Source organism: Uloborus diversus, unplaced genomic scaffold (assembly GCF_026930045.1).
Source record: "Uloborus diversus isolate 005 unplaced genomic scaffold, Udiv.v.3.1 scaffold_11, whole genome shotgun sequence".
Lineage (NCBI taxonomy): Eukaryota > Metazoa > Arthropoda > Arachnida > Araneae > Uloboridae > Uloborus > Uloborus diversus.
Window position 1 is genome coordinate 1,450,598 of NW_026557765.1, and position 19,857 is coordinate 1,470,454.

At 34.3% G+C, this 19,857-nt stretch overlaps 1 protein-coding gene across 3 annotated transcripts in view; it reads left to right on the forward strand.

Moving 5' to 3' along the window:
* Positions 1-19,857, forward strand: part of LOC129232128 (retinol dehydrogenase 13-like) — a 60,521-nt gene that overhangs the window by 39,188 nt on the left and 1,476 nt on the right. For all 3 annotated transcript variants that reach the window (XM_054866368.1, XM_054866366.1, XM_054866367.1), the window contains exons 5-6: positions 6,964-7,083; positions 15,761-15,968. In XM_054866368.1, coding sequence (XP_054722343.1) covers positions 6,964-7,083; positions 15,761-15,968 — 328 coding nt within the window. The remainder of the gene's footprint in view (positions 1-6,963; positions 7,084-15,760; positions 15,969-19,857) is intronic.

The window sequence follows — 19,857 nt, forward strand, 5'->3', positions numbered from 1 at the left end:
TAAAGATGCAAGTGCCCAAAACGAATCGGCAAACGGTAAGACTTTTACCCACAATTTCAATTTAAGATACCGATTAGAAATATTTTGCGTCAACGCAAAACGTTTACGCCATTAAGTTCACGCCAACGCTGACGTAGCAGTTCCAAATGAAATAAAAGTTACCGAAAACTGATCAAAAACTAATTACTATGTCAAAATAATGCATAACTAAAAGAAAAACAGTTCAATCTCTGCACCTGGAAAAAAATTATGATGAAAATACATTACGTCTTAAAATACATGTCGAGTGCCAAACTATAGATAATGTTGCCATCTAGCAACCATGCTGCCAAAGTTTTCGCCAAGCCTTTCCACCAGTCACATGATGCATCCATGAACCAATTTTTTTCATCAGCAAGTCTGAGAAAGCTCGGTCTACTCTTATTATTAGTCTACTAGCTGCGTGCCCGGCGTTGCATGGGCTACTTAAAAAATTAAAGAGATGTCCAATTAATGTTTTTGTATTACTCTGACATCAGTTTCTAAAGCGCTAAGGAGTAAATAAATACGCGTAATGCAAAGTTTGCAAAACACCAGTAGAGCATATGTTTGGCAAAAATCTCTTTAACGTTAATCATAGTTATCAATGATACACGTTATGAGTATTTTCAATTAGCAGAAAAGATGAAAATATAGCATTATCAACTATAATCAGTGCTCACGTTAAAATGAATTACATCTGATAGACTATATCTGAAATATTTATGTACAATTACAATCAGCTTTTTACATAAAACGACACACACTTTTTGGTTGATAACGTGAAACTAAAGCACCAAGACTTACTAAATACCAATAAGCATTAATTTAATATCAAGTCATCATATTCCAAATTAGCTTTAAATATTGTTTTTAATCCTTAAAAACAATATTTTTTGTTCAACTCTGCTTCACTTAAAGAAATCCAAACAATCTTAATTTGACATGTTCTTTTAATGATAGAAACTGTATTTCAAAAATAGAAACATGAAGGAAAAAGAGAGTGTTATTACAATTGGAAAACTCACCCATGTGACGGAAAAAAGTCCAACAAAATAAACATAATTAGTCGCACATCCTAAATGTACCAAAATATGAGGCCGGTGAATGATAAACTTACACTACAATCAATAAACATAGCTAAAGAAACAACTTTCATATGTTGAAAAGAGCTAAGAACGTTGAATGTAAAAAATAAAAAAAAGGACAGACGATAAAATAAAGGCTATGTCCGAATAGAGCAATCAATTTTAAACTAATTTAAAATGAAATTCCAGATGGAAACATTATTTTAAGATTTGGACAGCAGCCAAAAAATCTCTTTTAAAACAATTTTTAGAATGAAAAATGGCAACAGGAAAGAAATAAAAATTCCCGAATAACGTTATGTTAATTAACGTTTTAATTAATATCTCTGCTAATTGAAGTCGCACAATTACGAGATTTGTTCTATTGTTTTCTTTGGAAAATTTCGAATTGATCGGTATCTCGTTCAACTCTCGATTCGCAGCGGTTCTCGAGAAGATCGATCTTCAGACAGACAGACGGACGCGAACAGATTTTAATATTATAGTGGATGGTAAAAATACTTAAAGTGATCTTTACTTAATCCGAGGCACTTTATCATTAAATTGCAGTAAAAAGGAAGTCACGTGATGCACACATCAGCTCATTTTACAATGTCACGAAAAAATTGTTGAACCTGTGAAATATTTGGCGCAAATCCCACATTCATACGACAATTTGTTGCTTTTCTATGAATTTTTAAAACATGTCAAGGACTTTACAGCCTTTATTTGATTTTTTTTTAAACTTCAAATTCGAACCATATTAAGAAGTATATTCAGTAAATTACCGCCCATTAGCCAGGGCTAAAGCAGAAATACGTGAAATACACCGCCAGCTCAGTCATTTCCAGCCGAGGACTGCAGTTTCGTGCTTATTGGCACTCATCAGCCCGGCATAGGAAAGTGACTGAGCTGGAGATGGAAAACCTCTTAAGGAAGCCAAGAGTGCGAAACAAACTGGTAGCCAATATAGAATTAGCGCAGACCAGACGAGTGACCGAAGCAATGGTTCGGTTCAACTCGAAGATTGAACGCGAGGCAGGGTATATTCAGTAAATTCAGGTCGGCTAATTCTATGTTAGCTACCAGTTTGTTTCGCACTCTTGGCTTCCTTAAGAGGTTTTCCATCTCCAGCTCAGTCACTTTCCTATGCCGGGCTGATGAGTGCTAATAAGCACGAAACTGCAGTCCTCGGCTGGAAATGACTGAGCTGGCGGTGTATTTCACATATTAAGAAGGTCAGCTAAACGAGATTCATCTGCAAGTACGAAAATTAATAAAATTGTTTATTGGAAATGATATGCAGCAAAGTAGTGAAGAAGTGGTGTGTGGTACTTACTTCTTTTGTACTGACCCAGTACGGTTGGTTCAGCAGAATCGATCGATCATTTACAATGGTTGAATTAATCTTGCATATTTGTCTTATACAATGTTATTTAAATAAAATGTTAAAGTTAAAACATTTTTGTTGAATACTTCGGTCAACATGTGCAGTATTGGATAACAGATAACTAATCTAAGACTGCCTATTAGAATTGTGTTTTGTTCATACGAATTAGACCATACTTGTTATTAATAGCAAAATAACAAATGTATTCATTTATGGGGAATGAGCCCCCCCCCCTCTTTTTTTTTGGTTATGTACGCAAGAGGATTTGAGGTCTAGCTATCATTATGTTGTCCTAGAATGTGTCACAAAAAGGAGGGTTATTGTTCAAACCCTTAACTAAGAAAACTACCGTTTATTTTACAATCATTAACTTAGGGATATTGTTCCATACAAATTAGGTTGCAATAACAATTGTAAAAAAAATTAAAATTTGTATTAGGATATTGTTATGTTTCGATGCAACTTCAAACTTTCTTCGAAATGACGACACTGTTCTTGAGAAAACACAGGAGATTTATTTAAAAATATTAATAATAGAGCAGGTCACAATTGCAAACATCCAACAATTAATCGAATATCGTTAAGCATTTTACATTACTCAGTACATCACGCATTTAAATCCAACATATGTGAAAAGAACAGCAATTCGAAAATAACAGCGCAAGCGCTAATACATCCACAAACAGCAGTGAAAAACAAGACTAAACAGTTAGACAGCAAAACTGACTCTCCCTCTCATTCACAAGATGTCCGGCCTTATATACCCAGCAAAGAAACATCCAGAAAATCTTACAACGTTCTACCAATTTCTGTTATTTTCTTTTTATTCCATTCACAAATGTTATCCAGGGACCATATACATCATACCAATGTTGGGGGGTTGTATATTCATAACAGGAAACAACTTACAGGTTAAGTTACTACGATAATTTTAGATGAAAATTAATGGAATAAACACCAAAATTAACCAGATTACAACAAATTAATCATAAAAACAATTACTGTTTACAAAATTTGTAACAATATTTTACATTTAAAATGGGTTTAAATATTCAAATGTGTAACATATGGTATTCCGAACCTACTAATTCAATCTTTTTTTTTAATCATGCTTAGTTATAAAAGTAATACTGAATGAAATTTTTAAAAATGTAAGTACAGTGAAGTAGTTTATACGTTTTTGAAAGGACTATGAGAAAAGCATAAAATGAAAAAATGTGTAATATTAGGTATACATTAATATGTATTAGATTCTGCAGGGGCCAATTAAAAATATGTATAAAAGAGAAACATATAAACGGTGCTTCATGTAGAGAATCAAGGACGCCCATATAGGGGGGCAAGTGGGGGCTCGAGCCCTCCCTTAGAAATTAGAACTTTCTTGCTTTTAGTGCTTTTTTCTTTGCAAAAATGTAAAAACATTTTTTCTCCAGCCATTCAGTGGCGCCGACTCCATGGAGCCTGAGGGGGCCCGAGCCCCCTCAAAAATATTTTTGAGGGGGCAGAGCCCCCCCCCAATAAATTAAGAAAATTATTAGTTATATTATGCTTTATAAACTCACAAATTTATCTTTTATGTTCCTTGTTTGAAGATACAAGATGGTTTACCTTGTAAAATACATTCAGTAATGAGTTAAAACAAATAATTATTACGGTAGAGTAAGCCGGTTAACTAAAAACGAGTGGTGTGAATAATGATAGTGTTACGGTGCTGCAAGCTCACTTAGAATTTGTCCCAGTGCGCGAACTTACGGGTCAAGTCTCACCAGTAGGCAGCGCTGCTCATCTAAGTGTTGGTGATTTGGAAAAAATATATGAGGATTTGATTTGTATATTAAATGGGGGGCGTGATTTTGAATACTTTTGGGAATTGTGTTTAAAAGAAAAACCTTCACAAAATGATGATCCTTCGCTTCCTCGTAATCGACGTACCAAAGTGGTATGAAAACAACGAAGCCAGCTCACCGAACACTTTCAAAATCCCTAAGGAGTTACTTCAAGGCACTTTACATTGAGCTTTGTGAGATGGTGCAATCTTACATTATTGGGTGGTTTACATTAACTGAATTCACACAGGTTATTGCAGTTGAACAAGAGTGCTTGCTTTTATTAAACAGAGGTGAAACAAATTTTGAAAAGTCAACTGAGTTTTTAAAAAATGACCTAGACATTGAGAGACTGCGTTTACACTCGAATATGTTAGCCCATATCACGAATGAAAAAACCAGGGCTGTGGAGTCGGAGTCGGACTGATTTTGGGATAAAGGAGTCGGAGTCGGAGTCGTTAGAAAACATGCCGACTCCGACTCCGGGCTTCTTTTTTTCTTTCCTTTTCACTGACTCTCCTTGCATTTTTTAAAAACTGATTACCAATTGGTTCGATTACATGTATAAAAAGATACTAATGAGAAAATAACTGCCATTATGGCAATTAGCTAGCTTGAATGCTTACCGAACTTTCTGTAGCCGTCCCCTAGTTTGCTTGCTTTTTAACTTAACTAATAGCAACTGTCAGCAAACGGTTTTGTTGCCTAACATTTTCAAGTAATCACTTTCAAATAAAAATGAAATATAGTGTTTTGTTCTATCTCAGTTTAAAATAGTAAAAGAAAAGTAACAAATTAATAATTCGACACCAGTAGCTAAGGTTGAAACGTTTAAGTGTGATCGGCAAATTCAAAGAAGTTCTGGCGCGAAAGCACGAATCCAAAAGATTCGATGAAATAATCTAATGTTTTTTTCTTTATTAAGACTATTTCTGTAAGCTTGGTTCTCACTAAAAAGTATGGAACAAAATAAGTAAATGATTCCTTGATTACAACACTCAAGAATTGCAGTTAATCTTAAAATCTTCATATTTAGGTTAATTCTAAAGCAGCCAATAAAATTTAAATTAAAAATTTAGCGAAGAAGAAATATAGGTATAGTAAAAGTTATTCGTACAAATTTGTATACTGCCGCGTTTTATGTAAAATTAGCTCCTGACGTATATGTGCCCTATTTTCGTTGAAATTTTTTTGATGAAATATAATTTAAAATATATTCGTGAAAATTTTCAGAATTAAAGTATTTATATTTTTTTATAAACTCTGAAATTAACTTTGGGTGTCATCTACCAGATGGGTGTCACCCGGGGCAACCACGCCCTCTCAAGAACTTGGATTTAGAAAAAAAGGTTTTTTTTTCTCTCAAGTTACAGCTTTCAAAAATTGAAAGCACACGATTTGATCAATATCTATTTGTTAAACATTAAAGGGGGGAAAATTACAGATAATCCTTTTTAAAATTTTTAAAAGGGATTTTTAAGTCATCTCACTTTTTAACTCGTAACTATTGGAAAGTTTGATTTTTAAATTGAATTTCTAACGTTGTATGGCGTCTTGGGTTTACAATAAAACACAAAATGCGAAATTTTCATAAAAAGGAATTAATACTTCAATCTGTGTTAAGAGGTTTTCCACCTTCCCTTGAATGAAGAGAGGGAGTTGAAAAAATACAATTAAAAAAATTAAAAAAAATTCGGAGTCGGAGTCGGGCGTTTCAAAATCCAGGAGTCGGAGTCGGGGTCGGAGTCGGCCATTTTATTTCCGACTCCGCAGCCCTGGAAAAAACAACTGGTCTTAAAAAACATGCGTAAATTAAATGTCTTTTTACGAAAAAAACTGCGTGTTTGTATTTACTTTTTTCTTTTTCCAAAGCCAAAAATATGTGTCAGGCTTGTCGAGTTTTCGGGGCTTCGATGTTGATTATATGACTTTAAAATGCTTTTAAAAAAACTTTAAAACTCACTATTGTTTATCTCAAATTTAGAAAATTTCCCACGGAAAGACCCCACAGTATATCCCCCCCCCTCCCCAAATATTTTTTTAAGTCGGAACCTCTGGGAGTGCCCTTCCATGCAACTCAAGTCATGCAACCTTATACCAATGCTAGCTACGGCACTGTACGGCTCTCCATAAAATAGAACAAGAAAACGTCTCTTACTAAGACAAGTGACATGATCTAGTTGAACCAGAGAATTCGTATACCAATTTTTAGATTGTTTTACTTCGAAAACGCCATGTCACATACTGTTTGTTTGTTTAAATTATGCACACCAGAAAATATGGCATTTTAAAGGTACAAAAATCTGACCTTTATTTGGGGGGGGGGGGACCTCCATTGGTTTACGTAGCCCCCAAAACCCCTGGTGATGTCTGGCCCCCTCAATAATTTTTGCAAGTCGGCGCCCCTACAGCCATTAATAGGTTATTAAAAATGTCAAATTTTAACGATCTAACTAATCTATCCTGAAATCGGTTTCCATGGGGAAAATATCCGGCTAAACCACATGAGGAAAATATCTGAGCCCCCCCCCCTTACAATTTTACATATGGACGCCCATGCAGAGAATACATTTCAAAATAAGTGCAATTGGTTTGCAAGAGTTGAACATTTCCTAGTTTTTAAATATTGTCATTAAAACTACATTTTCCTTTATTTTTCCAGTTGGAAACATTAACTTTAAAGATATAAATCTGGATCGAGGATATCAACCTCTTCTGGCCTACTGTCGAAGCAAGCTGGCCAATATACTCTTTACCAAGGAACTGGCAAACAGATTAAAAGGTACTTCAGAACAAATTTCAATATTCAAATCGAAATTATTAAGCAGCTATGAAAGAGAGTTGCTTGTAACTGTTCCTTTATATATGAACTTGTATTAGAATGAAAAATGAAACGAATGAAAGGGGGTCTCAACCGAACCAACTATTGCGACCAGAGATCTATTGTACTAGTCCCCAAACAGAAATCTTAAAACAGACCAGTAGCTGAAGCAGAATTCAGCAAGTACCTAATAGGAATATCATGAATCACGCATGGTTCAAGCAAATGATGACCAAGGTGTTCAAACCTATAGACACAAAACACTTCACAATCACACAAGGTGTGAGTAATAGTTTCCTCCTTAAAGAGGTAACCTCTGCAAATTGAATTATTACTAACACCCATTATAAGCAAGGTGCCGCTTTAAGATGTAAAGTCCAGTAAGAAGACCAAAAGCCTTCCCAATACTAATTTTGCTAAGAAGCAGATTGCATTTCTGGCATGTGATCCTCAGAGAGAATCAGGTCTGTCCTCCTTAGAAAGACAAGCTGAATATGTTCGATGTAAAGTCCAGTAAGAAGACCAAAAGCCTTCCCAATACTAATTTTGCTAAGAAGCCTATTGCATTTCTGGCATGTGATCCTCAGAGAGAATCAGGTCTGTCCTCCTTAGAAAGACAAGCTGAATATGTTCGATGTCATCGCGAGATAACCTCTCCGACGGGAAGGTTTCTCTCACAACCATCTTAAACATACGCACTGCTTGAGCATAGGACTGTGGTTGACCAGTCCTCACTCTTCAAGATGCAGCAGTTTGTGCAGGGGAAGGAGTTGAAACCTTCGATCGAAGATGTTTGGTTTCTCCTACCTTCTCAGGAATGGCTGGCCCAGTGTCTTTTGCCTTGAGTAACGGCCTCCCCTCTCCTGCCCGCGCCTGTTGCATTTTTGTGCATAAATGAGTACCTCCTGCCCCCCTACTGCAGTGTCAGTTTGTTGCAGATATGCCCCCCTCACCTGTCGGTGGGTTGCAGACCTGCAACCTTCAGCAGCAAGGTTGCTGGTTCTGTCCTTCAAGCCAATGTCCAGCTTCAAAGGAGCTGGGAACTGGGGGGGTGGTAAAATGTCAACACCCGCACAACCACCCTGTATGAGTGAAAGGCAAATTACAACGGGGTTTTGCCCGGTTCCTCGAGAGGATCGTTTAGACATCATACAACCCAGATGCCATCCATCCATCCTTCAGCACGGTGCTTCACACCTTAGATTGGGTGTCTATTTTAGTCGCCTTTTACGACACACATTGACTACGTTGGGATTATTCTGCTCCGGTCACCACACGGATTGAACTTGTATTACATAGAGCAACCATTCTTTCTACCGACCCTAAAGTCAGTACAGTGAAACCTGTGTAAGTTGACCACTTGCGGTGCAATACTTTGGTGGTCAACTTATAAAGGGGGTAATGATGATGATTATTATTTAATTTTTTTTTTTTGTAAATCTTGCACCATGCATTCATTTTTTGCCTAATTGACACTTACTCTTTCTGTCCAACTCACTTTCATTGTTTAGCAGAGAGTTTTAGAGATTATTTTCCCAGAATGATGTATAGTATGTTATGAAAATTTAAAATTTCAGTAAATTGATCAAAAAAAAGTCTTATTGTTTATGAAAATTTAATCATTTTATATTAATAGTTAATCAAAAAATAAAATTTTTTTCGTTTAACAACAAAAGAAAAACAAGTTTGGAGAATAAAAGGGTTCTTAGTAGTTTTCCCATGTGGTTAAACTCAAAAGGAGGTTTAGTTATGCTGCTGTTTCATTAGTTGGTAAAATGCTGGTCTGGCATCAAAAATATTCTTGGAAAGCTATAAAAAAATAATAAAAATAATTATTTGTTGAATAAAATTTTTAAAAATAAACCAAGTGGTCAACTTACAAAGGGTTTTTTTTACAATATTCTAAACCAAACTTGGGGTTCATTAGTGGTCAAGATAGACAGGTGGTCAAGATAGAGAGGTGGTCAAGTTACAGAGGTTTTCTTTCATTATATAAGATAGGAATAATTCTGTTCCTGACAAAAGCGGTCAACATAGACGAGTGGTCAACTTACAAAGGTGGTGAACTTTACAGGTTTTACTGTAATAGTATTTTGTGGATAAAAAAAATTGCTCTTAGTTGCCAGTTTAACTCCTACATATTAATGACATTGCTTACAGTTACATTAACTTTAACATACCCCTTGACATACAATAACATCATTCATTTCATATGCTGTTGTTGATTTTGATATCATTTATTGTTGGTCAAGATCCCATTCAGTTCAAATGCTTTTGTAGACTGATGTCTCAGACCTCATTTATTTCATACTAGTGGTACCCGCACGGCGTTGCCCGTAGTAGAAAATTAAAAGGTCTTTTGTTTTGCCTGTATATTTCAAATTCACAACTCCAGAGCTCGAATACACTACCTTGCAGTGAGAAACAATACTCAAGAAAAAGGTAAAACATTTCATTCCACGTGTTTTCTTTGGGGGTAAATTACAGGCTTCAGACAGTTTATGGTGCAATGTAATTTCAGACGAACAGGAAAGAAAGCTTCCCACAAACACGATGAAAAATTACTGCCATTCACTAAGCGTCAAAGCAAGTAATAAGTTACGGCATTTGTTTGTTTTGCCTTTTTCATCCGCCATTAGACAGTGGCTTCAGCGCCCCCTTGGAGTTGCGAATAATGGATGGTGAATTTCTCGCCTATTGGCTTGCCCATGTTACGGTTCCATGTTATGATAACTTGGTAATTTACTCATCCATCTTATGATAATTTTGCTCGGGAAAATGTTCTTAAAATTGGAATAGAAAAAGAACAAAATCGAATTTTCGAAAAATCCCTTCGAGGTGCACACCCCCATGGTACAAACTAACTTTGTGCCAAATTTCGTGAAAATTCGCCGAACGGTCTAGGCGCTATGCGCGTCACAGACATCCAGACAGACGGAGATCCAGATAGACTTTCAGCTTTATTATTAGTAAAGATGCCATTAGAAACTCTTCAATATCTCTCAGTCATCAAAAGATCTGTGAGTGGGCAGGGAAACATCTTTTCTTGTTACTTGGAGTTGCTGTACCTAAAATTGTTCCGTGTACCATGAGCATGGCGCCCTTGTCACGATCTCTCATTGGCGGGAAAGTTGAAGAATGTTCTAGAAATCGTCGCATTGCTCATGCTAGATATACGTGGACCAATGAGCACGTGTTATGAACTTGTGTTCTTAAGGTGAATCGCCGTTACGTTTGTAGCTATCGATCTCTCTATCCATCTGTTTAAGTATGTGATTGTGGAGCCATTGGAACAGTGTGAAAGCTATTTTACTATTAGCTCGGTAGTTGTATCAGTGCGAGTGCAGTATGGAAGATTAATAGAATGATGTTACATTAAAGTGTAGTATTTTCGGCATACTTCTGAGTTGTAGGGTATTAAGTGGAATTTCTCCATGATGGATTTCTAGATGATGTGGAACTTAGTCTAGTCATTTTTGCTTACTACTTGGAAAGTTGTACTCGCCATTGTAAACAGGATCCGTATTAGATAGTTAATGGAGGGTATAGTTATAGTGCAATATTTAGACATCTTTCTTACTGTTTCTATTAGTGTAATATATAGAATACCCAATGGCCCAGTTCATTCTTTAATATTAACCTATTGTTTTTAATGTATTTTATATAACACTTTTTGCCTCAATAAAGGCTTTTGTTATTTTATACAATCGAATCTTTCTTGCAACTTTTGTCACATTTACACTCAAATTTACGTGAGTTTTCTTTCAACAATTCGTTGTTACGCCGAAACATGTGTCTGCAGTAATCTGCAATTTGTGCTTTTTGACGTTGTTATTTCTTACTTTACTTTTCAGAACAAAGGTATTTATTTATCAGACTTTAGAAACTTCAATTATTAATTTATAGAGCACACTACATTACATTACACTCAAGGGTCCCCTGTACCAGGGCCGTACGCAAGGGAGTGGTTTATAGGGTTCAAACCCCCTCCGACATTTTTCATCCAAAGAAATGCTTTTCATTATTTTTTAATTTTATTTATTTATTTATATTTTGGTGACAAAAATGTTGTTATTATTATTTCAATTTTATTTGTAAAATGAAATTAGTATGGCTGAAGAATTGTACGAACTTGTGTGTTTATGGTAGCTATTCAGAAATTCATTTATTATGTAACAATTATGTATACACTTCCTCTCTCCATTTAGATAATCTATTGTAACAAAAATCAATAGAATACGTATGAAACCAAATTTAATAGAAAATATAAATGTTTCAAAAATGTGTTTGGTAACCCCCCCCCCCCCCCCCCCCGAAACAAAGGTCTGATTACGGCCCTGCCCTGTACCTGCCACTATATGTAAATTAAACCAGTTGGTAAATTAAACCCTGAAAACCACTGTTTTTTTATCCAGACCAGGAGCTGAGCAATCTCTGGTCCAGCACCCCTGCAGGTATTGATTGGAATGGGAACTCTTTGTGATCACCACATATTTATCGTGTCCCAGTCACCATAAACGAATATGGTGGATCTTTGACAGACTGGTGTCGAACCTGTGCCCCTCCAGTTAAGTCTGACACAATCAGGGGGTCTGGTGCTCTCCCTGGTAATTTCTCAAAATTGAATTCTTCAAAACTCGGTAATAGCTAAGAAAAGAATGAAAAAAAATCCCTGACTAAATTTACCAAATTTCCCTGATTTGAATTATCAATCACTGTGCCCTCCTTGAAAACCATTTCAAATGCAGCATTTATAATGTTTTAGGCTGTTAATTTAAAATATAGTGTAATTTTCTCAGTAGCAGATTTTTGGGGGCAAGCGGAAAATTAATTTAACTATTCATTTTTTATTTTGTTAAAATTGACTTCTCTATATAACATGAAGAAACAGTTTAGTTATTTAAAAAGAACCCAAAAGACACAAATCTTATTTGAATAAAAGCATTTTTGTTTGCTAAAGAAGTAATACAGTCGACCCTCGTTTATCGCGGTTAATTCGTTCCAGACTTTACCGCGATAACTGAATTTCCGCGAAGTAGGATTCTATATTTATAAACCGTATATTTTCCTAATTGGAGCGCATAAAACTTACTTAAGACAATTTAAATAGAATTTTAACATAGGTAGAGCCCCCTAGACATGAAATGTAGCCACCATTACATTTGCATTACTTAAAAAAAATGCACAAAGTATGAGAAAATGAGATATGTTAGACGTAATAGGTATCACATTGTTAATTATTTGGGAAATAAACTACACACACACACATGCAGTTCTTACACACTACTATGAATCTATGAAAATAGCTCAACTTGTTCGATGATGAATTAATTGCCAGTTAGTGACCGTATGTGCCCCCGTTCTTCCTCTACATTTATCCTCATTTAAGGTATTACGCATACAACTTAAAAATCTAGTACATTGTTGAACACCATTTACAATTACTGATGTAATAATACAGTGATTTATACTTTTCAGTTAGTGTTTAACCATTAAAATGAGATAGCGATTCCTAACTTTTTCTTCGACGATTTTATGCCTCCACTCCCTCAACTAGTACAACCACAGCCCTCAGAAGAGCTTACCTTACTTAAAAGACATACTTTGTTATTCTTATGTAGGGAACAGTTTACACGAGCGCATTAAAAAAAAAAAAAAAGCGATGTAGTGAAGCCGCGAAGTAGCGAGAGACGACTGTACAGTGAAACCTGTGTAAGTTGACCACTTGCGGTATACTACTTTAGTGGTCAACTTATAGAAGTTGAATTATATGATATAGATCTAATCATGTGTCTGAAAATAGCAGTCAACTTAGACAGGTGGTCAACTTTACAGCTTTTACTGTACTGGAGTCGAGACCAGAGTGGCAATTTAACTTACTGGTTATGAACTCATAAAAGAATGTAAAACCGCCATTCGTCTATTAATTCTTCTTTGATGGAACCAGTAATTGACGTTTTTTTTTTTAAAAATGTGTGAAGATGTGCCTATGAAAGCCTGCAAAATGAAGTAAATTACATGATAGTCCCTTGGCAAAACAATAATATTAATTAAAAAAGCATGTAGCATGTAGTGTTTAAGCTTTTAAAAACAAATCAGCAACTGCTTTGAAATTCGCAAAGAAGTAGCTTCTGAATTCTTCAATAAAACCTACATAATATAAAGCTATAATTTTCTTATTTACATAATATTTTGAAGTTAAAATATAAATTTATTTAAGAAACTCAAATGAGTTATGGGTTTATTTAATACCCTTGTCCGTGTGTCATAATCCATATAAAAATGTTCCTAATTAAAACCGCTCATTTTTCAGCATATCGGTGAAATAATATAGCCTTTCATGTTTAATTAGCTTGAAATGTTAAAGATATTTTACTTCCATATTCAAAGTAGAAAAGTTGCATAGTATTTATGCATTTAAAAGTATATTAATTGGCCTTAAGGGTTCCTGAAAAAAAAAAAAAAAAATTGAAAATAGTCATGAAAACTTTGCTATGAAAAATTGAAATGGGGGGGGGGGAGCTTTTCAATTTCTTGGGTCCCCTCCAAAAGTTATTTCTGAATCTGCCCCAGAATTTTCTGCATATTATTGGTGGTGGTGTGTGATCACTGTTCGTAAAATCAGCCTGAAGAGAACAAATCGGTAATCAGTGCTAATGGTTAGTTCAAATAATGAAGATTGGTTCTTCTTTGCCAGTAGGGTTGTTTCTTTTATGTAGCCTGAATCACTTAAATGGAAAATACAGGAACATAAAAGAAACTACCCTACACGAAAAGACACAGCCTTCATTACACAATACTATTCGCTGAATTTCCCCCGATTTTCATTACCAATTATGATGGTAACTACTGTTTGCCCTACTTGAAAACCATTTAAAATGTAGTCCTACTGTAAATTGGAGTTCAAAACTTGGGCAGACATACTGAAAAATAAAGCACAGATAATCCACTGCAGTGTATAAATTCAATTATTTGTACACTTTTTTAACAGATTAAGGTACTCAATTTTGCAAAACAAAAATGACTCTTTTTTCATTTATTCAATTTTCCTTGAATTTTTTCGAATTTTCCTGATATTTTACTGATTATTCCCACTTATTCACTCCCCAGGCTTGTAAGTCTTCCACTTACAAGGAGGCGGCACGACCGTGGGGTTGGAGATTTGCGTCAATTTTTTTTTTTTTTGTAGTGAAAGAGGACCCCTAGTACCTTACGTGGTTAAAGTAATACGACGCAATACTCAGAAAATTATGAGAAAAATCGATTTAAAGTCGCCATGGAGTCTCCTAGGCGCCTTAAGAGTTTAAAATGTCAGTCTCTTGACGAGCCGCCGCTAGCCTAATTGATTAAGGCGTGATCTTTTGCTCCAGAGATAGCACAATCGAATCCCACTCTGGACCTTTTTCTTTTATCTTCTTTTTTTTTTTTTGCTATCACAACAATTAGTGATAACGCTTTTCATAGTGGGTGCCTATATTACTTTCTGAAATTTATTTTTGCCAAGGATCGCAAACTTTTTCACTCACTGAAAAATATTCATGCTCATTATTTTGCACGGTTTGATTTGCCTAGTAAAGGTTTTATGACCTTTGGTATCCTTACGGTTATAAGGGACATCTGCTCATAGGACATTCGGATTTTTTTCTGTTGTTATCACAGCAACTATTGAAATAGTTTCTCCTCCCTACATAATTTTTAAGAATTTATTTACATCATTTTTAAAAAAAATTATTTTCTTTTTCTTCCAGCAAAACAATTTAAAACAATTCATATTTTTCATTCTACCGCTACTTTGTTACCACTAATTGTTGTGGTTGCAAAAAAAAAAAAGAAGAGAAGTGAAAAAGGTCCGGAGTGGGATTCGATCGTGCTATCTCTGAGGCACAAGATCAAGCCTTAACCAACTAGGCTAGCGGCGGCTCGTCAAGTGACTGACATTTTAAACTCATGAGCTGCTTAGGAGACTCCATGGCGACTTTAAATCCATTTTTCTCATAATTTTCTTAGTATTGCGTCATATTAGTTTAACCACGGATGCAGAATATGTTTGATCCGGCGATCTAGGATCGGGGGGAAATTTGAACCATTTGGGGAAATTTTGCAGATTTTTTAAAAAGAAAAATTCCGATTTTTTTTCTGCAAGTGTCATTTGAATGCGTTTTCTTTTGCAGCACCACTCTTTATATTTTCATCAACTATTTGTTGGATAGAAATTCACATTTATTAAAAAATATTACAATGTATTTACTTAATTTACTTTTTAAATATCGAGTTCTACAAGCTATTAGTTCATTCTATTAGTTTTAAAGATGCAATTGCTTTTTTTTCCCAAAATTATCTCTATCTATAGTAATAGGAATGAATTTTTATCTGAAACATAAAGCATATTGTAAAATTTGGGGGAAATTTTCATATAGATTGGGGAAAATAGTGGTGTTAAAAACATTTTCTGCACCCCTGAGTTTAACCACGTAAGGTACTAGGGGTCCTCTTTCACCACAAAAAAAAATTAACGCAAATCTCTGACCCCATGGTCGTGCCGTCTCCATATCAGGACAACATCCGTCTTACATAATGTACTCTTATACTTAAGGCAGAGTACTGCATTTATATGAATCTTTCTCACTCAAATTTATAGGAACTGGAGTAACAACATATTGCCTGCATCCGGGAGCTGTCCATACCGAGCTTGGTCGTCACATGGGCACGTCTTTTAGCAGCATTATGGGACGCATCTACCAGATTTTCAGCCGTGCATTTTTTAAAAGTGCTTACAAAGGTGCTCAGACCACCATTTTTTGTGCTGTAGACGAATCATTGGCCAATGAAAGTGGTTATTACTACAGGTAACTGATATTTTGCCTATTCCGAAACATTCACCATTAATTTTCAGACTGATTACTTTTGGTATAAATTTCTAAAAACCTTTTGCATTTTTAAATAAGTTTAAAAAAACAGAAAGTAAGCCTCACGGGTGGAAGTGGGGAAAAAATCCCCAGACTGAAATGTTTTAAGATAAAAAGAGGGGGTGTGCTCAAAATTGAATTTTCTAAGCGAAAGGATAAAATAAGAAGCTTCCTACTTAAAAATGAACCACTTATTTTCTACAAAAGTGTTTTAAAACACAAAATGTAAATAAAATTACAGAGCTACTGTATTAAAGAAATAAAATTATAACTAATTGTCTCACTTTAATCAAGAATAATTTATTTTTTATCATTGGTTAAGATCAGTAGTTTTTTATTATGATTGTACAAATCAAATAAAAAACTCATTTGTCCAAATTTTCTCCATATTTAATTCATTCAGAACATTTATTACTTTTTGACTTTTATCCTGTTCTGTCTCACTTTTTCAATATTCCGATGTTTTCAAGAAGGTGAAAATCCGTCAAAAGACCGAAAACTTTCAGCCCCGATTAGCATGTAAACAATAGTTTACAACACGGTTCATACTCTTAAAGACAAAATGAATTTCAGGAGTTTTCAGGAGTCAAAAGCAAAATTTTCAGGAGTAATAACATGAGCGGTTTTTACAAGAAAACTAGTTTCAGTAACATTTTATCTACTTTGCTGTCAAATTTTTAATCGAATAGTAATTTTTTTTTTTTCACATACTATTCAATCAAAAAAAAAAAAAAAAAAAAAAAATTAAAAATTGGATTCAAAATAATTAAAAATAACAGGGATACACAAAATATTAGATATATCGGCATATTATCAGTACTAAATATACTACAAAATAGCACTACTAATTAGCAATATAGAAAATATGCTTAATAGCTGTTGCCACAAAAACTAGCACATGCTCTTGGTTCGTTCTCTAGTGGCAGTTACAATCAGTAAAAGTAATGGGCATGTTTGAACAGAGTAACAGGTCAGTCGGTTCGAACACACCCCATGTCTTTGCGAAAAGCACTGGGTGATCTGTATAATACGAGAATTTTGATTGGTTGCCAGCGATTCAATATGGCTGCCTAAACGGAGATGAAATGGAATTAAAATTAGCGATTGTTGTTGAAAATTATTTTCAGGAGGAGAAGAGAAAAATCAGGAGGTTAAAACAAAAATTTAGGAGTTTTAAGGGCTCTTAGAAGAAAAAATTAAATTTCAGGAGTTTTTCAGGAGGCGTACGAATCCTGTTACAAATTAGTGCAAGGATTCAGCAATGCAAATTATTTAACAGTTTTAAAATATTGCCCACACATTTCAATATTTGTAAGTATTCTATTTTACTAAACATGGTGTCCTTTAACACTATCTGTTTAATTTATTCTATCTCACTGAACTCAATCTTCCACACATGTAGATATTCTTGCTGAATACTGTCAAAGGTTTATTAGTTAACACATGTGAAAGACTTGAAACCTTTTTTTTTTCCTCGTTACAATTGGATCAGGGGTGAAAGTGTTCCGTTTTTTGAGATTTCAAGTCTTTTAAAAAAAATCAGGAACAGAGTGAAACCAAACCAAATAAAAGTTGAAAAGTAATAAATAATCCGTTAAAGAGTTAAATCTGGGAAGTTGAGAACTTTTCTTCAATTTAATTTGTATTTTGTGATAATATTTAAGAGAAAATTGCTACAGCCATGAAAAATAAATTATTCTTAAATAAAGTGAAGTAATATCTTATGATTTTATTTCTTAAAAAAATCTTTATAATTCTTCGTCCAAAATGCTATGAAAAAAAAAGTTAAAAACATTTACCTCCACATTGCTGCGCTTATTCTACTTGTCAAAGTAAATTACCAAATCAAAATTTGAATCAATTAAAGTATGGTTAGGGGTTGCGATCAATGCAAAATCTAAATCTATAGTTGCCTTGGAGTTAGGTCAATTTGCAATTGAAAATTTTTTCTATATAAACGGAGCGAAATGGCTCATTGTCTGAATTCTTTGGATTTGATTTAGTATTTGTAGTTATTTAAGGGAGTGATAGGAATATAGAGTCATTCCATTTCAAATCAGGCAGGCAGGTATGAAAAGTGTCATATGACCATCACCGATTTTTTTGAAAAAAATACAGTAGTTACAGCTAAGGGACATATGAAATATCCCAAAAGGATTTTGCAAGAAAATTTTTTTTTCTTCAGTTACAGCCTATTAAAATTCTGCACAAAATCCACCATTTTGGAAAAAACCGGCAAAACACTCCATTTCAAATGGACATTATTTCAAAAATATTTAACCTATTTGAATAATTCTTTTTTCTAAAAATAAATAAGGACCCATATATCCTCTAGACATTGTTTTTGAAAGTTTAGTTAGGTTTTTTGATAAAGAAAAAAATTTATATTTGCCGCGAAAAACTGCATTTTTACCGATTTTATGATTTTTTTCACCATGAAAAAAAAGTTTTTTTACTAAATGGAGATGGCAGTCTAAAGCCCTTATATGATAGTTTCATAACATATTTTATTATAATCCTTGGATGCATACAGCCTAGGAAGTAAAATTTGAAATTTTGAAAATTTTCAAAAATAGCAATTTTTGAAGTGATTTTACTCAAAATACCCATTTTTTAAAAATCTAAAAATTGGCTATTTGAACCCCATATAATGCTTAACAAGTGGATAGACACTGCATCCCGTATTTTTCCCCATAAAATGTTTTATGATTTTTTGAAAGTGACCTTATCGCCCATGGCATGTATGTAAAATAAAAATGTCTCATAATTTTAGTACCTGAAATTCTGATTATATTAATGCCTAATAGCTACAATAATGGTACACTTTATCAGGAATAACTAAAATCTTACTGACTTTTCATAATATATCAGTAGCAAACCGCTTTTGATGACCCAGTCAATTCGTCTTTTTGTAAGACTCTGTGTGTAGCCTTTAGATAGAAGAGCCTTTGGTGATTATATTAATGACTAATAGCTACGATAATGATGTACTTTAGCAGTAACAGTTAAAATATTTCCTTTTTTTTATATAAATATTAGTTTATTTTGTCTCCAAAGCTATGCATTCACCGTTACTTTCATATGCAGCAACAAATCATATTTTTTCTCTTTCAATTCTCTCTCTTCAACTCAATTACGCGACAGGGGACACCATCAAAGGGAAGAACAATACAATGCATTTAAAACGATTAATTTTAATTTCCTGCTTTGGTTGTCATTGGCGAATGTTGTCACATAATTTTTGGATCCTACCTCGTATGATTACTTTTATACGTAAGAATATGTATACTAAATTCAAACCGCAAAACTCACTTGTAGTTTAAGAATTTAAAAAGCCCACCTGTTTTATGAGGGAAGTAATCATTTGAACATGGTTGTAAGTTGAGGTAACTAAACAGATCACCAAAGGTAGCTATTACAGCCAGGGATCCAATTTCTAACAAAAGAAGCGCAGGATCCCTATAGTCTTCAGAACTTATTTTAATGCTTAAGTGGCCTGAGTTCGGTCAAAAATACAAAAATTTGAGTGAAACAAATAAGGAAGCATGGGAGCTGAGCTCCCATAACAATTAGGCGCTGATCAGCAGAAAAATATATTTATATAATGAAGTACAAAAAGACGAATTGACTGGGTCATCAGAAGCGGTTTGATACTGCTATATTATTACAAGTCAGTAAAATTTTAGTTGTTGCTGATAAAGTGCACCATTATTGTAGCTATTAGGCATTAATATAATTAGATTTTCAGTGACTGAAATTATTAGAAATTTTTATTTTACATGCATGCCACGGGCGATAAGGTCACTTTCAAAAAATCATAAAGCATTTC